The sequence below is a fragment of the Berghia stephanieae genome, chromosome 11 (genome assembly GCF_034508935.2).
Source record: "Berghia stephanieae isolate SIO BIC M18660-M18661 chromosome 11, UCSD_Bste_1.3, whole genome shotgun sequence".
NCBI lineage: Eukaryota > Metazoa > Mollusca > Gastropoda > Nudibranchia > Aeolidiidae > Berghia > Berghia stephanieae.
Window position 1 is genome coordinate 2,747,564 of NC_088370.1, and position 24,111 is coordinate 2,771,674.

At 39.5% G+C, this 24,111-nt stretch overlaps 1 protein-coding gene across 1 annotated transcript; it reads left to right on the forward strand.

Annotated features, from left to right (window-relative positions):
- The first annotated feature begins 1,542 nt into the window (after nt 1-1,542).
- LOC144957146 (uncharacterized) lies at nt 1,543-20,502 on the forward strand. Its single transcript, XM_078888164.1, has 3 exons — nt 1,543-2,940; nt 9,164-9,309; nt 19,253-20,502. The coding sequence occupies exons 1-3, from the start codon at nt 1,543-1,545 to the stop codon at nt 19,368-19,370; spliced, it is 1,662 nt and encodes a 553-aa protein (XP_078744290.1). The 3' UTR covers nt 19,371-20,502.
- The last annotated feature ends 3,609 nt before the right edge of the window (nt 20,503-24,111 follow it).

A 24,111-nucleotide genomic window follows, 5' to 3' on the forward strand; every position in this document is an offset into this window, starting at 1 on the left:
ATCGATCAATTAAATGACCCTCATGTTGGCAAAAAAAAACTCTCAAACCTGGTACCGCGCGAGTTCCAGGTTTGAGAGGTTTTTTTCTAAGATGAGGGACATTTTGATCGATCAATATTTTGGGATTTCGCGAGGTCCCAGGTTTGAGAGTTGTTTTGGGTTTTTTTTTTTGCCAAGATGAGGGTCATTTTTAAATTGATCGATATTTGAAGGACGAATATTCTGGCCAAATTTTTTAATATCGGATTTTTCCAGCGTACGCAGAATAATGATGTCCTAGTCCTAGCTCAATCCTAGGAACCTAGCCCCGCCTAACCCCGCCCACCCCTCCCCAAGAGTGCCCAGAGTCCACCATCAACAAAGTCATCTCGACTCTGTAGTGTCCACCTTCCTCGTTGTTGTCCACTCGCTAAACAAACAGGAGAGAGAGAAGCCGTCAGACCGCCAAGATCGATGACGTCAAAGTCAAAGACGCTAAAAATTAAGCTACGGACCCCTGACAGCGACATCTATATATGAAGTCCTAGACCCCTGACCGTTATAGCCACAACACCAAGACGCGTGCTTTCAGTCTCAGCTGTCAATCATGGCCATTAACCCCGCCTACATTTATCTCCCATTGGAGACGTGGTTCCTTAGTTGAATTGAAAGCTGAACTCACTCATTCTAGAACTTCGTGAGCCAATTATATACTGGAATGAATTTGGTCAACCGTGACCACAGTTGAAAGTTGGAATTGACAGCCTTTTGATAAGTGAGTGAACGAGTAAAGTTCTTTTGATTTTGATTCTGACAAGTGGGATTTTAATTAACGGATGTTGTTATTATCCACCCTATTCCTATTCATCTTCAGCTAGATTGGCTTGCTGTATTGTTTAGTTCATATTCATATTCATACAAATAAGCTTCTGACTGTGAGTGATCTGTATAAGTTTGGATATTTTTTTTTTTAATTTCGGTGTCAAGTTTGCTGTTTACTTTAACGGATGTTGATAATACCTACCAAATTCATCTTCAACTTCAGCCTTCAGTTATACTAGTACTAGTACTAGGCTATAATAGTTGGCTATATTATTAATATCATTATATTTATTATTACTTGTTGTATTGTTTAGTTCATATTCATACAAAAATAAGCTTCTGAGTGATCTGAACTGTAGCACAAGTTTGGATTTTTTATTTCGGTGTCAAGTTTGTTGTTTGCTTAGAACTTGAGTTGGAACTTGTATAGGCTATGCTATGGGAGGATATGTAGGTCAACTTGTATCAATGTATCAGTCTTGTAATTATAGTAGATAACATGACGAACAGTGACTATTCGTACTCTTACTCGTTTACTTTTGATTAATTTGATATTAAAATTAATTAACAAAGTGATTAATGATTAATTAATTAATTATCTTTACGTACAACAATTATTTAGTATAGCATTCTCTGTTTTCACCTGGCACTCCCAGTAGTACTACTTACTACTAGTACTAGTACTTTCAGTATCAGTGTAACATTAGGCCTAGTAACACTGACACTTATAAAAGTAAAAGGATGTATTCTTCAGATTCTCTCACGCTCGATATCGCTGATAATAATTGTTACTCACGGGAAAGTTCTGCTTATCAAAATCAACGGGAAACAAAATGCAATCCTTACAATAATTATCAAGCCAGTCGTCCTACTTCTGATCGTACGCCCCACCAATCTCAGTCTCAAGGTCCAAGTTCAAATCCTGAAACTGAAAGGGCAAGCCCACCAAGCCAATCCCAAACATTCCAGGAGTTGATCGAAAATATGACCGGAACTACAACTAGCCAGGAAGTTGGCAACTGCAACGATGATGATGAAGAGATCTCTAACTATAACTACAACTATAAAGATTTTACCAATAATGGTGATAGTGATAGTAATAATCTTAATTTCACCCCTCCAGTCACCCCTCCTAATTGGAAGAGAGAGAATATCGACTATCTCGTGAATGCGTTTATTCAATATCCTCGCTATTTGAATTTCTACAGCGGCAGCGGAGATGCGTTTTCAAATTCCATGACGTATGAAGAAATACAAGAAGGCAACCATTCCTGTCGCGACACACTTTTCGGCGGCGAATCTCTGGATTGTCCCATGCCCAATTCGCTGTCCCAACTAAAGCCAATGTTGTTCTCACAAAACTCCAATGATGATAATAATAATAATAATGAACATCCAAATTATAGTTCCGACAACAACAAGCATCGCATTATGACTATGCATACCCCTAGATGTTTCAACGCGAATGGTCAAGAATCCACCAATCTGAATGCGATGTTTTCTTATCATCATCGTGTTCCCGCATCGTCAGCGGGAAATTTTTCAAGAATTATTAAAGCTAGGCCTGATCGTCAACACAGGCACTCTAACACCACTGCCACTACTTCAACAAATCGTATCCCATCCCCATCTTTTGATTTTAAGAGACATTCAAATTCATCATCATCAGCATTATCATCGTCGTCTTCATCACCATCCTCACCATCATCAGCATCATCAATGTCAATGATGAGTTCTGGCTCTGGTTACTCTGGCGGTTCTAGTTCTTCTTTAAGTCGATCACGTTCTAACTCTGCCTCACCCAACCCATCATCACCTTCCACATCGCCAAGCTACATCAGTACCAGTACCAGCAATGATGATGCCGTGTTTTCATTTTCATGGGAATATCCTTCTATAGAAGCGTTTAATCAGAGTGGAAAGAATGGAAATGGACAACAGGATGGCCCCAAACAGGATTTAGGCCTATTTGTTGATGGCTCAGGCCTCGACTCGGCCTGGGGCAAATTCCAGGAAACCAAGAGACCACTGAGTTCAACTAGACCTCCTACGACCTCCACTATGACTTCGTCCGCCTCCATGACCTCTGCGTACTTCGACAAAGCTGAACAAGAGAAGTTTAGCATTGTTTTGGCCCAGGTAAGTCCCACTTACTGTCTTACTTCATTCATTATATTATTTAATATTTTCAATCGTTCATTTGTCATTTTTATTGTCCGTTCGGTTCATTCAACCATCTGCTCATTATTTCAATTTCATTCATTCATTCATTCATTCATTCATTCATTCATTCATCCATCCATTTATCCAGCCATTCATTCATCCATTTATCCAGCCATTCATTCATTCATCTATTCATTCATTCATCTATTCATTCGTCTATTTTTTATTCATCCATCTATTCATTCATCCATCAATTCTTCCATCCATCCATCATCCATCCATCCATCCATCCATTCATTCATTCATTCATCCATTCATCCCTATGCCAATGCTAATGATGGTCCCTACTACGTGAACGTTATTTATATTATGCAATGAACCGCTAGAGTTCATCATTATCTACGTTGTTGGAGTTTTAGATTTAGAAGTTCAACTTGACTGTACTTGAGACCTGAGACAGTGTTGGAGACCTGAGACTGAGACAGTGTTGGTCCAGGCATCAGTTCAGTGAAAGTGAACGTAAGCACTTCTTGATCATTATAGATTCGATCCAGTTGTGAATGGGTACTTTTCCATTCCAGGTCGTGTTTTTTGGTTTATCATGGCATAATCAGTCGGAAGGTGAACATTTTGGATTTGCATAGTTTGTATTTTCTGAAAGAATTTGCTCACCAGAGTATTATAATCTTTATTTGAAGTAAATCGGGTGATTTTTCATGAAGTTATGGTCAGATGTATTGGAAAGGTATCCAGCAACTTTTCTCAAATTTCATACTTTTTCAACTTGACAAGCTGTAAAAAAAATATTTAGAAGTGAAATTAAGCCTTGATATTTCCTGAAGATGTACAAAAAAGGTTGATTTAATCATTTATGACAAGAACTCATTTTTGATAAAAAATTGACATTCTAAATAAACTTGGCAATATCTCAGTTCAAACTTTTTCACCATCCGACTGATTATGTCGTTCACATATAGGGCATTTCCACGGCTTTACCATGCTCAATGCGCTTTACAGTGTTTCATTTATTCCCTCAGCGAGTCGTGTTATGGAATCATAATATTTCTTTCCATTCCTAACAACAGTGTATCTAGTATCAGTCGCCTACTATTACCATTTACTATTAGGTCTCCTTTGTATGCTCAACTCTTGCTGTCTATGGCCAGGTACTCGTTCACACCTGAGTACGCCATATTGCCCATCAGGTCAAATTTGGTCCCTTGTAGGCTGTTATTGACAGTGTTAGGGAAGTAATGAGTAATTTAAGGATGATATCAAATGAAGATATATAGAGGAGCAGGCACCGGTGTAAGATAAAGATCTGAACAAGTGTATATGACAGTGAAAGATGCCAGACATAGCAAGAAAGAAAAATACAAGAAAAAAAAACGATCCCAAAAGCAGTCTACCTCGACTGGGGATCGAACCTCAGACATTCTGATTACCGGTCAGGAGTGTTACCATTACACAACAGAGGCTTCCGGTAGTTGGGACAATATTATTAAATACCTTTTATACACACTTACTTGTTCAGATCTTTGAAATAAGGATGAGTGTTGTAATGGTAAGGCAATTTATTCCACCCCTCTCCCTTAATAGAAACGCGCAATATGTCCTGTTTATAATAATAATTCGAGTGGCAATTCGGACTCGAGTCTGAACGGAATAGTCTCCCGTTGCTATTCGGAGTCAAACTCTAATGTGCGTGTGTGGAACTGATAAAGAAGTAGAAACTGAGTTCAGAAGAAATTTTGTTTTGCCCATATCACACTGACTCGAGCTCATAATACCCCTACTTTGGACCGTAGAAGGATTGTTGTCCGTCTCACACTATCAGAATATGTAATTTTTAAATTATTTATTTTTGTCCTGATTTTATTCGGACATCGTGTTAAGCTGTTAAAAAAGCTGCTGCTTTCAATTTATACCACAGTTACATTGACTGACTTTTGTTACTTTTGAAGAGTTTTAATAATAATAATAATAATAATAATAATAATAATAATAATAATAATAATAATAATAATAATAATAGATCGTTATTGTCCATAAAAATGGCAATTTGTCATTTAGTTACACTTGTTATAACGTTATATAATAACTATAACATTGAACAGATATTTCTCTCTCTCTCTCTCTCTCTCTCTCTCTCTCTCTCTCTCTCTCTCTCTCTCTCTCTCTTTTCTCGATTCTTTTCTTTTTAATTTCTATCTGGACTTCCAATTGACCCATGATTTTTGTCTTTCTCGTCAAATAAAGCAGGTTTAGACTACCTGTTGATAGTTACCGCAATCGGCTAATTTTGATTTGCATTAATGTTATGAAATTATCAATTCTTAAAATATATCTTTAAAAAAAAAAAGCTATTTTCCCGGGATCCAACGGGAGACTATTCAGACCGAGTCCAAATAAATTGTTGATTGCACATGCGCATTGGAATTTGAGTCCGAATAGCCAGGAGAGACTATTCAGATTCGAGTCCGAATAACCGCAGCCATAATAATTTGTGACGTCACATTAAAAATCCTTAAATTTCACTTAAAATGTGATTGTTTAAAAAATAAAATTTTTACTTGAGCTTTTTAAAATTGAGCTTTTATCCAGTAACGTGCTCAAAGCGCTTTACACAGAGTCCCGGACCAATAGCAACACGTAACATGTAGAACGAGATATGACGCCTGTTAGGCGATATTACAATTTTTTCGACAGAGACAAAGCTGTTGACTGTTGATGGCCAGGTACTCATTTTAACCCGAGTACTGTGAGAGAATGTGAGTAAAGAGCCGTTTCCAAGGACTCAACTGTGCGTCAAGCGGGGCTCGAACCTAGGACCTTCTAGCGAGTGTCATACCACTAGATAGACCACATAGCCGTATTTAAGTGTTTTTGAACATGTATTTTATTCAATAATGACGAAATCGGAACTGATTTAGGGGTAGAATAAAAGGTGGTTGGATGGGAGCATCACCCTTGAATCATATACCTATGATGTTCGCATGGGTGTACGATCCGATAGTGATGTCGTTTCTTCTTCTCTTTACTAGCCTATCCTGCTTCTTTGGTTTGTGATTGTATTTTTGACAGGGGAGATTTTTTTTCCTGTAAATCCTCTGCCTGTTTGTTCTTGGTTATTTATAATTTAGCTTATGATATCTTTAGGTTATGCTTTTGATTGACATTTGTACTATTTTTGTTAGATTGCTTGTTTTTTTTTTGTTTCAGCGGTCTCTCATATAACCTCAATTGTGTTGGAAGAGACCTAAAGCAACAAACAAAAAAAAAAAAAATAAAAGATTTCTTCTACTCTTTCGTTTGGGAATTCGAACTTTATAGGGAATGAGATTAGCGGAAGAGTAGCGTCCCTTGATTGGACGTCACCCATAGTCTGTGACGTCACCGGCGGAAAAGTTATTAGAGAGAGAACGTCATGTTGGTTGTGCGCATGCGTCTCTCGTCCTCGCTTTTCCGAGGACTCATACTATACTCATACTACATGGTACGACGTTCAGATATTGTTATAGATAGTATGCGCTTGGCTAAGAAGCTCATAACATTGCCATCCGGAAGTATAACGGACCAACACACAAAACTGTGTGTATCCATGAACTTTTATAGTCTAGTTAATACAGTTCAGTGAGAATAACTCACAAACGCGGATGGCAAAATATAACAACAAAGGCTTGAGTGACGTCATCTTCGAACTATCTATACACTCTCAACTTAACTCACTCAACCCTAACACCGACTATATCCGCAGTATAGATAGTTCGAAGATGACGTCGCTCAGGTTTTTGTTATTGTTTTTTGCCATCCGCGTTTGTTAGTTTTTCTCACTAAACTGTATTAACCAGACTATAAGAGTTCATGGATACACACAGTTTTGTGTGTTGGTCCGTTATACTTCTGGATGGCATGAGCTTTTAGCCAAGCGCATACTGTCTATACCAGTCTTACTTTTACCCCATGCCTATTTATTACATTTTTCTGAGACAAATTGGATTCAATAGTCTGATGTCACGCGCCCGGCAACGGCGGCCATCTTGGTTCTAAACAAAGAAAATCATTACTTTTTATTCTTCATGCTGGCTAGAACTTTTCATTCCCTTTTCTTATGCCTTGTGATCAGAATGTGTAAAAGTCAATACATGATCAAATTGATGAGGTTTTTTACCTCTGGATACGCGTTTAAGCTCGCCGGGGAAATATTTCATACGGCGTCAGCCATTGTTCCGATAGTTTAGAGCCAGTGTTACTAAGTTACCATACGTCATTAGGAAGGAAGTGACAGTACGACTGTTGAAGACTATTATAGGTGTGGTATCAAAGCTAATCATGTTGATGATGGTTGAATAAAACTATCTATGTAAATGCCCATTTTTAATACATTGTTTTTTCCAATTTTGAAAAGTAGCAAAAGCCTCTAGAATTGAGTGAGTTAAAGGCTATTCGACATAGGGATTGGAGTCTGTATAACCATAGTTTTATGTTACACGGTATTCGTCGGGAAAATAAAAATAGAGATCAGCATTATTGTGCTGGACGTTCAAGAATTTGAATTAGAGTTGAAGTTTAGTTCCAAAGTGTTCGGACAAATAGAGTACACGTTTATTTTCCCAAACGTTCGGACAAATAGAGCCCGCCTTCTTATTTATTCGATTTAATTATTTGAGCTTTATATAGAGCAATATCCACTAAACGTGCTCAAAGCTCTTTACAAGGTGTCCCTGGCCAACAGCAACATTTAACATGTAGGACAGGACATGAAGGCGATATTATTACAATGCTCTCGGACAGAGACAACGCTGTTAACGACCAGGTACTCATTTTACACCTGAGTGCGGTGAGAGAATGTGAGTAAAGAGCCATCTCCAAGAACTCAACTATGTGCCGAGCAAGGCCCGAACCCAGGACCTTCCGATCCGAAAGCGAGTGTCATACCACTAGATCACTTAGCCGCACTATTTAATAGCTAAGCAGCATGTTCCAGGCGAAGACCGGTCAGCAATGACGATTACTTCTTGCTGTTGTTATGTCTATACACTCGTGTCATTATAAACAATATTGTAAGAAAGGTGCCAATGCTTGTTTATTTAAGTGTGCTGTGTGCATGTGTAGGTAGATGTCGTTTGGTGGGTGTGAGGGAGGGGGGTGGGGGGGGGGGCGAGTTGATGAGTTTAACGGAAATGGTCTGTACTCAAAAGAGATCAACTGTCTGCCCTGGTCGTACTTGAGGTGTCAGTGAGGTGACCAGGGTAATTATCCGACGGGGGGGGGGGGAGAGAGAGAGAGAGAGAGAGAGAGAGAGAGAGGGTGGGGGGGGGGGGGTGATAAGTACACTGCAACATGGCACGCGTCGTTTCGTGATACGGAACGAGTCAATAGACTTCAACAGTCGTGACGTCACTTCCCTCGTAATGACGCATAATAGTAACTTAGTAACTGGTTCTAAACTATCGGAACAATGGCGGACGCCTTTATGCTCTGACGAGCATAACAGTGTATCCAGAGGAGAAAAACAGTTTAAATCTGATCATATTTTGACTTTTATACATTCTGATCACATGACATGTGAAAAAGTTCTAGCCAGTATGAAGAATAAAAAGTACCGATTATATTTGTTTAGAACCAAGCTGCTGGTTGTTGGGCGGAAGTGACATCAGACTATTGAATCCTATTATAGGACAGCGTGGCTCAGTGGTACGATCTTTGGTCCGTAGCCATAGCAATCTAGAGAAGGCATTGTTCGAACCCTAGAAGTAAAAGGTACCGAGTTCAACTACCCACCTCGTTGTGTGTGGCCTTGAGCAAGTCACCCCGCCCTAGCTCAATTTGCGGCGCTGCACTGCGGCTGACGCCTGAGTTGTTCCATCCAGTCTTCCCTTGGAATAGATCATGAAGACAAATTTCCCTTTGGGATGAATAAAGGGAATTTATTTATTTTATAAAATATTTATTTATCATTAGTCATTAGTTAGCGACTGAAGACAGCGACTATATATCATACACCGTTTTCAATTTATTAGACGAGTTTCCCCTTCATCGACTAAACACGATGAATGCTCTCTTATCTTTTTCTTTTCTTCGAAAAGCGCATTGAGCACGTTTAGTGGACTACCATAGTCCCGCTCCATGAATCAGACCCCTGCATTTTTGGGGGTCAGTTTTAATATACAGATACTCTTTTTTCCGTCTTCTACAGATCCGACAACATCTCCTACATTTGCCATGTTTGGACAAGAAGCAGCACTGCAAGTTCTGTAAGAACAATAAGGAAAGCTTTGGTGTTTACTCGACACATCTCTTGAAGGATTCGGATGGTCGGGTGATCTGCCCCATTCTTAGAAAGTAAGATTTGTTTTTTTTACGACTATGTATTATATAGTGTGATAGTCACATGGCGGGTACTCTCTCTCTCTCTCTCTCTCTCTCTCTTTCTCTCTCTCTTTCTCTCTCTCTCTTTCTTTCTTTCTCTCTCTCTCTTTATTTCTCCTCTCTATCTCTCTTTCTTTCTTTCTTTCTCCTCTCTCTCTCTCTCTCTCTCTCTCTCTCTCTCTCTCTCTCTTTCTTTCTCTCTCTTTTTCTCTCTCTTTCTCTCTCTCTCTCTCTCTCTCTCTCTATCTCTATCTCTCTATCTCTCTCTCCCTCTCTCTTTCTTTCTTTCTCTCTTTCTTTCTTTCTCTCTCTCTTTCTCTCTCTCTCTCTCTCTCTCTCTCTCTCTCTCTCTCTCTCTCTCTCTCTCTCTCTCTCTCTCAAAACACAATCTTATGCATTGGACCACTCGAGTAGTGGTGGTGGTGGTGGAGGGGGGGGGGGGAAATCTTCTTATCCAAGGGGTCACGTGAGGGGTGGGGGGGGGGGGGTTTAGGGCCTGTAATATCAATATAATAATATATCCAAACGTCAAATCTAGAAATTAAAGAAAGATGGTCTGTTTCAATTGAAGAAAGCGGTGGGTGACCTAGTCAGTTTCTTCACTTTCCTTGGAAACCATAATATTACTGTCACAGAGAGAGAGAGAGAGAGAGAGAGAGAGAGAGAGAGAGAGAGAGAGAGAGAGAGAGAGAGAGAGAGAGAGACAGACAGACAGAGCAGTGATGCCAAAACTCCGGTTTCACAGGAAAAAACTCCGGTCTGGAGCAAAAAATTCCGGGCTCTTGGCAATTTCCGTCAAATTCCGGTGAGGTCAATTTGTTCCAAGGATACACCCCCCCCCCCCCCTTTCCAACCACCACATCATCATCATTGTCACTAGTATTACAACCATCATCACTACCACTACTACTGCAACCACCACCACACCATCATCACTACCACTACTACTGCAACCACCACATCATCATCAGTACCACAACTACTACTGCAACCACCACCACCACATACATCATCATTACTACCACTACCACAATTACCATCACCATTACAACCACCACCACCACATCATCATCACTACCACTACTGCTACAACCACCACCACCACATAATCATCACTACCACTACTTCTACAACCACGACACCACATTATCACTACTACTACTACTACAACAACCACCACCACCACATCATCACTACCACTACTACTGCAACCACCACCACCACATGATCATCACTGCAACTACCACTACTACTACAACCACCACTACCACATCATCATCACTACCACAACTACTACAACCACCACCACCACATCATCAATACCACTACTACTACAACCACCACCACATCATCATTACCACTACTACTACAACCACCACCACCACATCATCATTACCACTACAACTACAACAACCACCGTCACCACATCATCATCACTACCTCTAATACTACTACAACCACCACCACATCATCATCATCACTACCACCACTACAACAACCACCACTACCTCATCATCATCACTACCACTACTACTACAACCACCACTACCACATCATCATTACTACCATTTGTACTACAACCACCATCACCACCACATCATCATCACTACCACTTCTACTACAACCACCACAACCACATCGTCATCACTACCACAACTACTACTACTACTACTACTACTACTACTACTACTACTACTACTACTACTACTACTACTACTACTACTGCTTCAACCACCACCACTACTACTACTACTACTACTACTACTACTACTACTACTACTACTACTACTACTATACTACGAACTACTACTGCTTCAACCACCACCACCACCACTACTACTACTACTACTACTACTACTACTACGACTACTACGACTACTACTACTACTACTACTACTACTACTACTACTACTACTACTACTACTACTACTACTAATACAACCCCCACTACTACATCATCACCACTACGACTACTACTACAACCATCACCACCACATCATCACTACAACCACCACCTCCTCCACATCATCATTACCGCTACTACTACTACTACAATCACCACTACATCATCATCATCATCATCATCACTACCACTACTACTACAACCACCACTACCACATCATCATCACTACCATTTGTACTACAACCACCATCACCACCACATCAACATCACTACCACCACTACTACAACCACTACCACATCATTATCATCACGACAACAACTACTACAACCACTATACCACCACCATATCATCATCACTACCACTACTAGTACAACCACCACCACTACAACATCATCACTACTACTACTTCAACCACCACCACCATATCATCATCACTACCACTACTAGTACGACAATCACATCTTCATCATCACTACCACTATTACTACAGCCACTAACACCACATCATCCTCAATACCACCAGTACTACAATCTCTGCCATTAGGTTTTGGCGCTTTACTTCATTTAAAATAAGGAAACTTTGGGATTGTATATTTGGCAATGTGTTTATCTATCATAGTCAGAGCCTTCTATCATAGTATAATTCTAATTAGTTATCTATTTAGAACTATACAATATGTAAACACAATGCCAAATACCATTCCAATACCTTTTTCTTGTGTGCGGAAATTCCTCTTTCGGCATTGGAATTCCTACGAGTGGTGTCTGAAACTCATGTGAGCCAAATCTAAAGTTGGCGTCTCTGGACAGAGAGACCGAAAGAGATAGACAGAGAAGGGGAGGCGGGGGGGGGGGGGGGGGGGGGGGAAGGGTCGGAAAAGACGACGAGGATTCAGGGGGAACAACTTAAATAAATAGCTGATAATATAATTTCAACGATTACGTCCCTTTTATTATGTTTCTCATCCATCCTCGTCTAAAATGAGAGAATCTGCCTATAAGCATAACTTAATTAAACTCAAACTATTAATATTAATATTAATCATCTATTTACCACGTACAGTATTAATAAGACGATACATCATCATCATCAATAGGGTATTATTACTACCGTAGCCAGGGATCGTTATTATGGTCTCTTCCAGATTGTATTTTTAAAATAAAAGCCTTTGTATTTGTATATATATTGTGGGAAAGATAGTTTGAAATATATATATATATATATATATATATATATATATATATTATATAAACAAAAATGAGTGTGACTAAATATAACCGTAGCATGCCTGCCGAATCTTACGAGTTTTGGACAAATTTCATGGCCAAATACTAAATTTTATGGAAAATTACAAATTTTGATTCTTAGTAATATTTAATAATAAAAATAAGGAGAAGAAGAAGAATAACTACTACTACTACTACTACTACTACTACTACTACTACTACTACTACTACTACTACTACTACTACTACTACTACTACTGTAATAATGATAATAATAATAATATTGTGGTTGTTCATACACAATTTCAGAAATTACGAATTTCCTTGTCAAATTACAAAAAATTGACATTAAAAATTACAAAATTTGAAATTTCAATTTGGCAAATCTGGAGTGTGACTAAATATAACCGTAGTGATGCTGCTTGGTATGAGAAAGATAACTCTGAAGACAAAATAAATGAAAGTATTTAAAAAGTCAAATTTAGTTTAGTTTAGCCAAGCTTAACAGGAAACTGGGCGTCTTTCTGGAGATATGTATTCATTAAACTGTCCCCGCAGTTTTTCGCGGCCGAAAATTTCACTCTTGACCGCATAAAGCCGCAAATTTTTATTTGGCCGCAAAAAGCCGCAATTTTCGCCGTTTTTTATGCTAAATTGACGATTTTTTGTTTTTAAAAAACCAAAAGCTATACAGTGATGCCAAAACTCCGGTTTCACCGGAAAAAACTCCAGTCTGGAGCAAAAAATTCCGGGCTCCGGGCAACTTCTGTCAAATTCCGGTGAGGTCAATTTGTTACAAGGATACCTCCCCCCCCCTCCCCCCCACCCCCACCCCAACCACCAAATCTTCATCACTGCCTCTAGTAATAATAATAATAATAATAATAATAATAATAATAGATCTTTATTGTCCATAAATATGGCAATTTGTCATTTAGTTACACTTGTTATAATGTTAAACGATAACTAAGATTGAACAGATATTTCACTCCTACTTATTTTCTCTCTCTCTCTCTCTCTCTCTCTCTCTCTCTCTCTCTCTCTCTCTCTCTCTCTCTCTCTCTCTCTCTCTTATTACAACAATCATCACTACCACTACTACTGCAACCACCACCACCACCACATCATTATCAGTACTAGAACCACCACCACCTCTACATCATCATCACTACCACTACCACAACTATTATCACTATTACAACCACCACCACATCATCATCACTGCCAGTACTACTACTACTACAACCACCACCACATCATCATCACTACAACTACTACAAGCAAATCGTCATCACTACCACTACTACTGCAACCACCACTACCACATCATCATCAATACCACTACTACTACAACCACCAGCATCACATCATCACCACCACTACTACTACAACCACCACCACCACATCATCATCACTACCACTACTACTACAACCACCACCAACACCATTACATCGTCATTACCACTACTACTACAACCACCAGCACCACATCATCATCACTACCACTACTACTACAACCACCACCAACACCATTACATCGTCATTACCACTACTACTACAGGCACCAACACCACATCATCACTACCACTACTACAACCACCACCACCACATCATCACTACCACTACTACTACAACCACCACCACCGCTTCATTACCGCTACTACTACAACCACCACATCATCATCAGTACCATAACTACTACTACAACCACCACCACCACCACATCATCATCACTACCACTACCACAACTACCATCACTATTACAACCACCACCACATCATCATCACCACCACTACTACTACAACCACCACAACATCATCATCACCACTACTACTACAACCACCACAACATCATCATCACTACTACTACTACTACAACCACCACAACCAAATCGTCATCACTACCACTACTACTGCAACCACCACTACCACATCATCATCAATACCACTACTACTACAACCACCAGCATCATATCATCACTACTACTACAATCACCACTACCACATCATCATCACGACCTCTACTACTACAACCACCACCACCATCACATCATCATTACCACTACTACTACATCCACCACCACATTATCACTACCACTAATACTACATCCACCACCACATCATCATCACTACCACTACTACTACAACCACCACCACACATCATCATTACCAGTGATGCACAAAACTCCGGTTACCACCGGAAAAAACTCCGTCTGAGCAAAAATTCAGGCTCGGCAACTTCCGTCAATTCCGGTGAGTCTTCAATTTTCAAGGATAACCCCCCCCCAACCACATCATCATCATCATACCACTAGTATTACACATCATCACACACTATCTCACCACACCACATCATCATCACTACACTACTACTACAACCACACTCACATCACACTACACTATACTACAACACCACCACATCATTACTACCACTACTACTACAACCACCACAACCACCATCATCACTACCACTACTACTACAACCACCACCACCACCACTCATCACTACCAAATACTACTATAACACCACCACAACCATCATCAACTACACTAACTACTACAACCACCACCACATCATCATACCTACACACTACTACAACCACCACCACCATCATCACTACCACTCACTACTACAACCACCACCACATCATCATCTACCACCACTACTACAACCACACCACAACATCATCATCACTACACTAATACTACTACAACCACCACCACATCATCATCCACTACCACACACAACACACACCATACCACCACATCATCATCACTACCAATACTACTACAACTACTACCATCACCTCATCTTCATACACAACTACAACACACCACCACACATCATCACACTACATCTACTACAACCACCACTCACATCATCCATCACTACTACATACTACTTAAGCTACACACACTACAACAACCACTACAATATCATCATCACTACCACTACAACTACAACCACCACACCACATCATCATCACGACCATACTACAACACCACCACCACCACATTATCATCACTACCACTCTACTAAACCACCACTACAACATCATCACTACCACTACTACTACAACCACCACACACATCATCACTACCACTACTACTACAACACCACCCACCACTTCATCCTACTACTACAACTCACACATCATCATCACTACCACTATAACTACACCACCACTATCACTACCATACTACTAACACCACAACAATCATCCACTCACTACTCTATACAACACACCACCTACCACACACATCATTCACTATACTAAACCACACCACAATCATCTACTACCCTATACTACACTACAACCACCACCACATCATACATACCACACTACTAGACCACACCACATCATCATCACACTACCACTACTACAACACATACATTCATCACTACCATACTACTACTACAACCACCACCACATTCATCACTACTCACACAACTACACCACCACAATCATCATCACTACCACATACTACAACACCACACATCATCATCACTACCACATACTACAACCACCATCACCCACATCATCATCACTACCAATACTACTACAACTACTACCATCACTCATCTTCATTACTACAACTACAACCACACCACCACATCATCATCATCACTACCACTGCTACTACAACCACCACATCATCATCATCATCATCATCACTACTACTACTACTACTGCTAATGCTACTACTATACTACTCACAACAACAACCACTACAACATCATCATCACTACCACTACTACTACAACCACCACAACCACATCATCACTACCACTACTACTACAACCACCACCACCACCACATCATCACTACCACTACTACTACAACCACCACAACACATCATCACTACCACTACTACTACAACCACCACATCATCACTACCACTACTACTACAACCACCACAACCACATCATCACTACCACTACTACTACTACAACCACCACCACATCATCATTACCACTAATACTACTACAACCACCACCACACATCATCATCACTACCACTAATACTACTACAACCACCACCACATCTATCACTACCACCACTACAACAACCACCCCACATCATCATCTACCCAATACTACTACAACTACTACCATCGCCCCATCTTCATCACTACCACCACTACTACACAACAACACTACAATATCATCATCACTACCACTACTACTACAACCACCAGCACACATCATCATCACGACCAGTACTACTACAACACCACCACCACATTATCATCACTACCACGACTACTACTACAACCACATCATAATTACCATTACTACTACAACCACCACTACCACATCATCATCACTACCATTTGTACTACAACCACCACCACCACCACATCAACATCACTACCACCACTACTACAACCACCACCACATCATTATCATCACGACCACAACTACTACAACCACTATACCACCACCACATCATCACTACAACTACTACTTCAACCAGCACCACCACCATATCATCATCACTACCATACAACTACAACATCAGCCACTATCACATCTTCATCATCTCTACCACTATTACTACAACCCCCAACCACATCATCCTCACTACCACCAGTACTACAATCTCTACCGTTAGGTTTTGGCGCTTTACTTCATTTGAAATAAGGAAACTTTGGGATTGTAATTTGCAATGTGTTTATGTATCATAATATACACTGTAATTCTAATCAGTTATCTATTTAGAACTATACAATATGTAAGCACAATGCCAAATATCGTTCCAATTCCTTTTTTTTTTTTGTGAGCGGAAATTCCTCTTTCGGCGTTGAAATTCCTACGAGTTGTGGCTGAAACTCCTGTGAGCCAAATTTAAAGTTGGCATCTCTGATTACCGCTACTACTACAACCACAACCACCACCACATCATCACTACCACTACTACTGCAACCACCACCACCATATCATCATCACTGCAACTACCACTACTACTACAACCACCACTACAACATCACTACGACTACTACTACAACCACCACCACCACATCATCACTAGCACTACTACTACAACCACCACCGCCACATCATCATTACCACTACTACTACAACCACCACCTGCACATCATCACTAGCACTACTACTACAACCACCACCACCATTACATCATCACTACCACTACTACTACAAGTACCACCACCACTTCATCTTCATCACTACCACCACCACTGTTACTACAACCACCACCACCACCACATCACCATCACTATCACTACTACTACAACCACTATCACCACCGCATCATCATCACTACAACTACTACTACTACTACTACAACAACCACCACTTCATCATCATCATCACTACCATTAATACTACAACCATCAGCACCACAGCATTATCATGAGCACTACTACTACAACCACCACCACCACCACCACATCATCACTACCACTACAACCACCACATCATCATTACCACTACTACTACTACTACAACCACCACCACCACCACATTTTCATCACTACCATTTGTACTACAACCACCATCACCACCACATCAACAACACTACCACCACTACTACAACCACCACCACATCACAACTACTACTTCAACCACCACCACCACCATATCATCATCACTACCACTACAACTACAACCACTATCAGATCTTCATCATCACTACTACTATTACTACAACCACCAACACCACATTACCACCAGTAGTACAATCTCTACCATTAGGTTTTGGCCCTTTACTTCATTTGAAATAAGGAAACTTTGGGATTGTATTTGGCATTGTGTTTATGTATCATTATGTAATTCTAATGTTATCTACCTACGAGTGGTGTCTGATACTCCTGTGAGCCAAATTTAAAGTTGGCGTCTCTGCTATAAAAAATTGTAAAAAGACGGCGACTTTCAATGCTAGCATCCAAAATTGGCAATAAATAACGGACAAACATGTCTTTTTACTTACTTACTTACTATGGCTATTATTATTATATTATATTATTTCAAACCATTCAAAATGTAAATAAATTCATGTTGACATGTTGTGACATCAATATTCTACAAAATGCCATATTTGTGTCAATTTTTTACCGTACATGTTGTTTTAATTGTTTGATTTTTGTAAAACTAGCGGCAAATTTTTGGCAAATTTTGCTATCTTGATGGCAAATTTTACCATTTTCTATGGCAAATTTTGGCGTTTGAAATGGCAAAAAACCACGGGGACAGATTAAAGGGGGACAACCAATACATTGAACGTACGTTTGTGTCTCTGAAAAGTTGTTTCCCTTGAGTTTTTGGATAAAATAAACACCGGATAAGATCAACTGACAGGAAGGACTTCCATAGCTTCACAGGACGGAACGTTTCGGGCTCAAAACCCTTCCTCAGCCAACATCATAAAACAATAAAGACATAAATACATTATTAAATTCCAGATAGACAACAGAATTTCTGGAATTTAGTAGTAATGTATTGATGTCTTTATTGGTTTTTTTTTTGTTGTTGGCTGCAGAAGGGTTTTGACCCGAAACATTCCGTGTTTGTTTGTTTTGTTTTTTTGTTTTTAAAGCTGTGATGTATAATATATTCATTTTTATTTATTACTTTGAGGGAAATTGTTGATTTTTAACGTTACTTTATGGCGTCAAACATTTTTATATACTAAAATTATTACGCTTATAAATTTTCAAGTAGGGGCTGAAGCCTGGCTTGGGTAGAGTGACGTTAAATTGAATTTTTAATTTTAATTTTATTTCTTTATTTCTTTCCCTCCCCCCCCCCCCCCCCCCCGCAAGCTATGTGTGTCCATTGTGCGGTGCTACGGGTACCAGAGCTCACACCATCAAGTATTGCCCGCTGAATGACTTTGACATATCTGATGCCATGGACAAGATGTTGAACGAAGGATGCTGATGATTGAACTTAATTCACTCAACCCCACAGATTACACAGGATCAGATAAGAGAACAAGGAGAAGAACGTCATCAAAACTGGCTAGTTAGACTTTGACATATCTGATGCCATGGACAAGATGTTGAACGAAGGATGCTGATGATTGAACTTAACTCACTCAACCCCACAGATTACACAGGATCAGATAAGACAACAAGGGGAAGAACGTCATCAAAACTGGCTAGTTTGACTTTGACATATCTGATGCCATGGACAAGATGTTGAACGAAGGATGCTGATGATTGAGCTTAACTCACTCAACCCCACAGATTACACAGGATCAGATAAGACAACAAGGGGGAAAACGTCGTCAAAACTGGCTAGTTAGAGGTCGAGCGCCGCCATTTTATTTTTTATGCAACCAGGGACGCTGTGCGATTTAATATGTACGGTATATAATGACTTTGATTGAGCTCGATTAACCTTGATTTGTTGACGGAAAATAGAAAAAAAAAAGGTCAGGTTTATGATGATAAACCAAATTAGAAATATTCTAGTAGCCTGTGCTCAACCCTAACACCGACAACACTCATAGTTTACCCGGGTTACTTTTACCACATGCCTACTTATTACATTTTTCTGAGACAAATTATAGGCGGAGTATCAAAGTTAATGTTTTTAATTTTTCGGGGGTTTTTTTTACATGTAAATGGTGGATAAATAAAATTATCCATGTACCTACATGCTCATTTTTAATACATTTTTTCCAATTTTGAAAAGTAGCAAAAATCTCTAGGATTGAGTGAGTTAAATGTATCGTGTACTTATATATATAGATAGAATAAAGATGACGTCACTCAGGTCTTTGTTAATGTTTTTTTGCCATCCGCGTTTATGAGTAATTCTCACTAAACTGTATAAACCAGACAATAAACGTTTGAGGTTCACATAGTTTGTTGGCCCGTTTTACTTCCGGATGGCAATGTTGTGAGCTTCTTAGCCAAGCGCACACTATCTATAGATAGAGACGGATAGACGCGCGCGCCCACACATGCATACACAGACAAATAGGGTGATAGAGATGAATTGAGTGAGAGATGAAGGAGAGAAAGAGAAAGAGAGATAGAGAGATATAGAGATAGAGAGATATAGAGATAGAGAGATAGAGAGAGAAAGAGAGAGAGAGAGAGAGAGAAAGAGAAAGAGAGAAAAGAAAGAGAGATAGAGAGATAGAGAGAGAGAGATAAATAAGATGTTTGATGCTACAACAATAATATTTTCTTGTATTGTAGAGAGAGAGAGAGAGAGAGAGAGAGAGAGAGAGAGAGAGAGAGAGAGAGAGAGAGAGATGTACTTCTGTCTGACGCTAAAACAATAATACATTATCATTATGTATTTTCAGATCATGTACACAATTTGTTTGTTTTAGTTTTTGCCATCGTATCAAATACAATTAAAGAGATACAGTGATATTATTAGATAATTGCACGGAATTTGAACTATTGTACAATGTTTTTATCACATTTTTATCATTTCATGTGAGCTGGAAAGTTGTCAGTAATTTTCAGTACTCTTGAAATCTACATCTGTTCCCTATTTGAACGATTTCCCTATGTCTTACTTTTTCCTCAAGTCCTTTTTATTATTGTACATCTAGACTCTTTTCACTGTCCAATTTTCTTCCTTTTTACTGGCGCTGTTATGACCTAAACGTGTTGCAAGCGCCGTAAAACCCTTAAAAACAAATAAACAAAACACACAACGCAACACCCAAAAGCTATACAGTATATATCAGTGAATGACATAATCAGTCGGATGGTGAAAAGGTTTGAACTGAGATATTGCCAAGGTCAATTTTGATCAAAAATTAACCGTTTTGTACATCTTCGGGAAATGTCAAAGCTTAATTTCACTTCTAAATATTTTTACAAGTTGAAAAAGTATGAATTTTATGAAAAGTTGCTGGATACCTTTCCCATACATCTGACCATAACTTCATGAAAAATCACCCGATTTACTTCAAATAAAGACTGTAATGCTCTGGGGAGCATATTCTTTCAAAAAATGCAAATCCAAAATTTTCACCTTCGGACTGACTAACTATGTCATGCACTGACACAATATGATACTAATACTAGCTCTTATCTTTTCATTGTTTCATTTGTGTTGTGTCAAAATTTCATGAAGTTCTTCGCTCTTGCATTTGAGTAGGTGAATTTTAAAACGCACTAAAGTCCCATTTCATCATTCAAAGAAAATCGCACTTTTTTATCATTTATTTATTGACTGAAAGTGGAAAATACAGTAGAACTCGGAAATAGCGAGTTCGACGGGTCCACTCCTGATTACTCGCTATTTCCGAGTTCTCGCTATTCCCGAGTTGCCAGGAAAGGTTATAATATTGCTGGTTATTCCCCTCAGTGTGTAATTCGAGTAAAAGCCGTCGCCCCTATTTCAATTTCTTCACAGAAGTGGCAGAATGCTTGGTTTTTTTGTTTGTTTTTTTTTTATTTTCAAGTAAAATCATGACTAGAAAAAAAACAAGAACATAGAAGTGTGTGTGTGTGTGTGTGTGTGTGTGTGTGTGTGTGTGCGTGTGCGCGCGAGTGTTTGTATGCACTCGGCATGTTTGATGAGGTAAGCAAGCGCATCACTCAATCACTGACCCATTGAAATATATGGTTCCACACTCCCCTCTCTCGCTGATCGTGTCGTTCGTTAACGATGCTACTCGCTGACCGATGCTGCGAAGTGAGGCATGTTGACATGTGTTTACCTCGCGCGTCGCGTGGCACCACATTAGGTGAATAATTGACCCCCCCCCCAATACACACACACACAAACCCAACCCCCACCCAAATTTGTGTCGCCTATTATGTACTACTACAGACTAGGCTACTACATGTAATATTACTCGTAACGAAAAATAAGAAAAGAAAAGAGGCTAGGCTAAAAATATTTAAATTGCCATTGTCTCTTGTTTTGCTTTACTTCGTCGCAGTCCTAGGCTGGGGCAGGAAATGCTCGTTATTTCCGAGTTGACCTCTTTTTCATACTCGCTACTTTCATGCTAATTTTATTGACTCAAATAAGGGAAAAAAACGGGGATTTAGATTTTACTCGCTATTTCCGAGTTCTCGCTATTTCCGAGTACGTTACTTTCATGTTCTACTGTACTTGTCTTGTGTGACTCATAAATCAATAGCCTGAGTGTTTTGAAACTCCAAATTTTCTCTGGTGATTCTATGGAGTTTAAAAGTTAGCTTGAGATTGTTAACTCATTTTCTGCCAGGATGTGACTTAGGGCGTCTTGAATTTCACCTACTCATTTGTTTGTTTTATTTGACTTCGATATGATGCCACTTCTTTCTTTCACCTTTGACCTGAGCTCTGACAATACTTAATGATTTTTTAAAAAATCGACTGTAATGTAAAGTAATTGTAATGTAATGAACAATTAAAATATTTGTGAAATTGTATGCGTAAATAAATTTTCATTATTTTCAATAAGTAACAGAATTATGTTCTTGTTCTAGTATGGTCGTCGCCGTCGTCATCATATCATCACCCATTATCATTATCATCATTACCTATCATCATCATCATCATCATCATCATCATCATCATCATCATCATCATCAACAGCAGCAGCAGCAAGAGCATCATCATCATCATCATCGTAGTCGTCGTCATCATCATCACCATCATCATCATCATCATCATCATCACCATCATCATCATTTCATCACCATCATCATCATTACCATCATCATCATCACCATCATCATCATTACCATCATCATCATCACCATCATCATCATTACCATCATCATCATCACCATCATCATCATCTTACGTAGCTGGGTCTGCGAGTTACGATGGAAAGTACTTTTCAAAGACCAACGTCGTATTAAAATTAAAATAAAATCAAATGAATAAAATTCCCTTCATTCATCTCCAAGAGGAAATTTGCCTTTAGGATCTATTCCAAGGGAAGACTGGAATAACCCAGGCGTCAGCCGCAAAGTGAGGCAACGCGACGCGACTTGCTCAAGTCTACACAACGAGGCGGGTAGTCGGCTATGTGGTCTTGTGGTAGGACACTCGCTTTCGAATCGGAAGGTCCTGGGTTCGAGCCTCGCTCCGCGCATACATGTAGTTGAGTCCTTGGATAAGGCTCTTTACTCACATTCTCTCACCGTACTCAGGTGTAAAATGAGTACCTGGCCGGTGACAGTGTTGTCTCTGTTTGGAAAAAAATTGTAATGTCGCCTAACAGTCGTCATGTTACATGTTGCTGTTGGCCAGGGACACATTGTAAAGCGCTTTGAGCACGTTTAGTGGGTATTGCCGATATAAAAGCTCAATTAAAAAAAACATTAGTCGTACTCGGTACCTTTTAGGTACGAAGCAAACACCATACCGCTGAGCCACGCTGTCCTTAAAAGGTGTTTGTTTTTGTTTTGTTTTTGTTTGTTTTTGTTTAACGATTTACAAGCTGTGAAATACTCCGGCACACGGGCCTCAAAGCTCTTAAGGATTTATGTAGCTGTGTCTGCGAGCTACAATGGAAAGTATACTTTTCAATAGACTAACGCCTTATTAATTAAATAAAATTCCATTTATTCATCTCCAAGGAGAATTTTGTCTTTAGGGTCTATTCCACGGGAAGTCTGGAATAGCCCAGGCGTCAGCCGCAATGTAGCTCGGCAAAGTGAGCTAGCGCGAGGTGACTTTGCTCAAGACCACACAACGAGGCGGG

What these genes read in the sequence shown, in the direction of transcription:
- LOC144957146 (XM_078888164.1), top strand. Translation starts at nt 1,543, where the DNA reads ATGTATTCTTCAGATTCTCTCACGCTCGATATCGCTGATAATAATTGT. An exon ending in TTAGCATTGTTTTGGCCCAG is followed by an intron (nt 2,941 to 9,163) that starts GTAAGTCCCACT and finishes CGTCTTCTACAG; the next exon opens with ATCCGACAACATCTCCTACA. An exon ending in ATCTGCCCCATTCTTAGAAA is followed by an intron (nt 9,310 to 19,252) that starts GTAAGATTTGTT and finishes CCCCCCCGCAAG; the next exon opens with CTATGTGTGTCCATTGTGCG.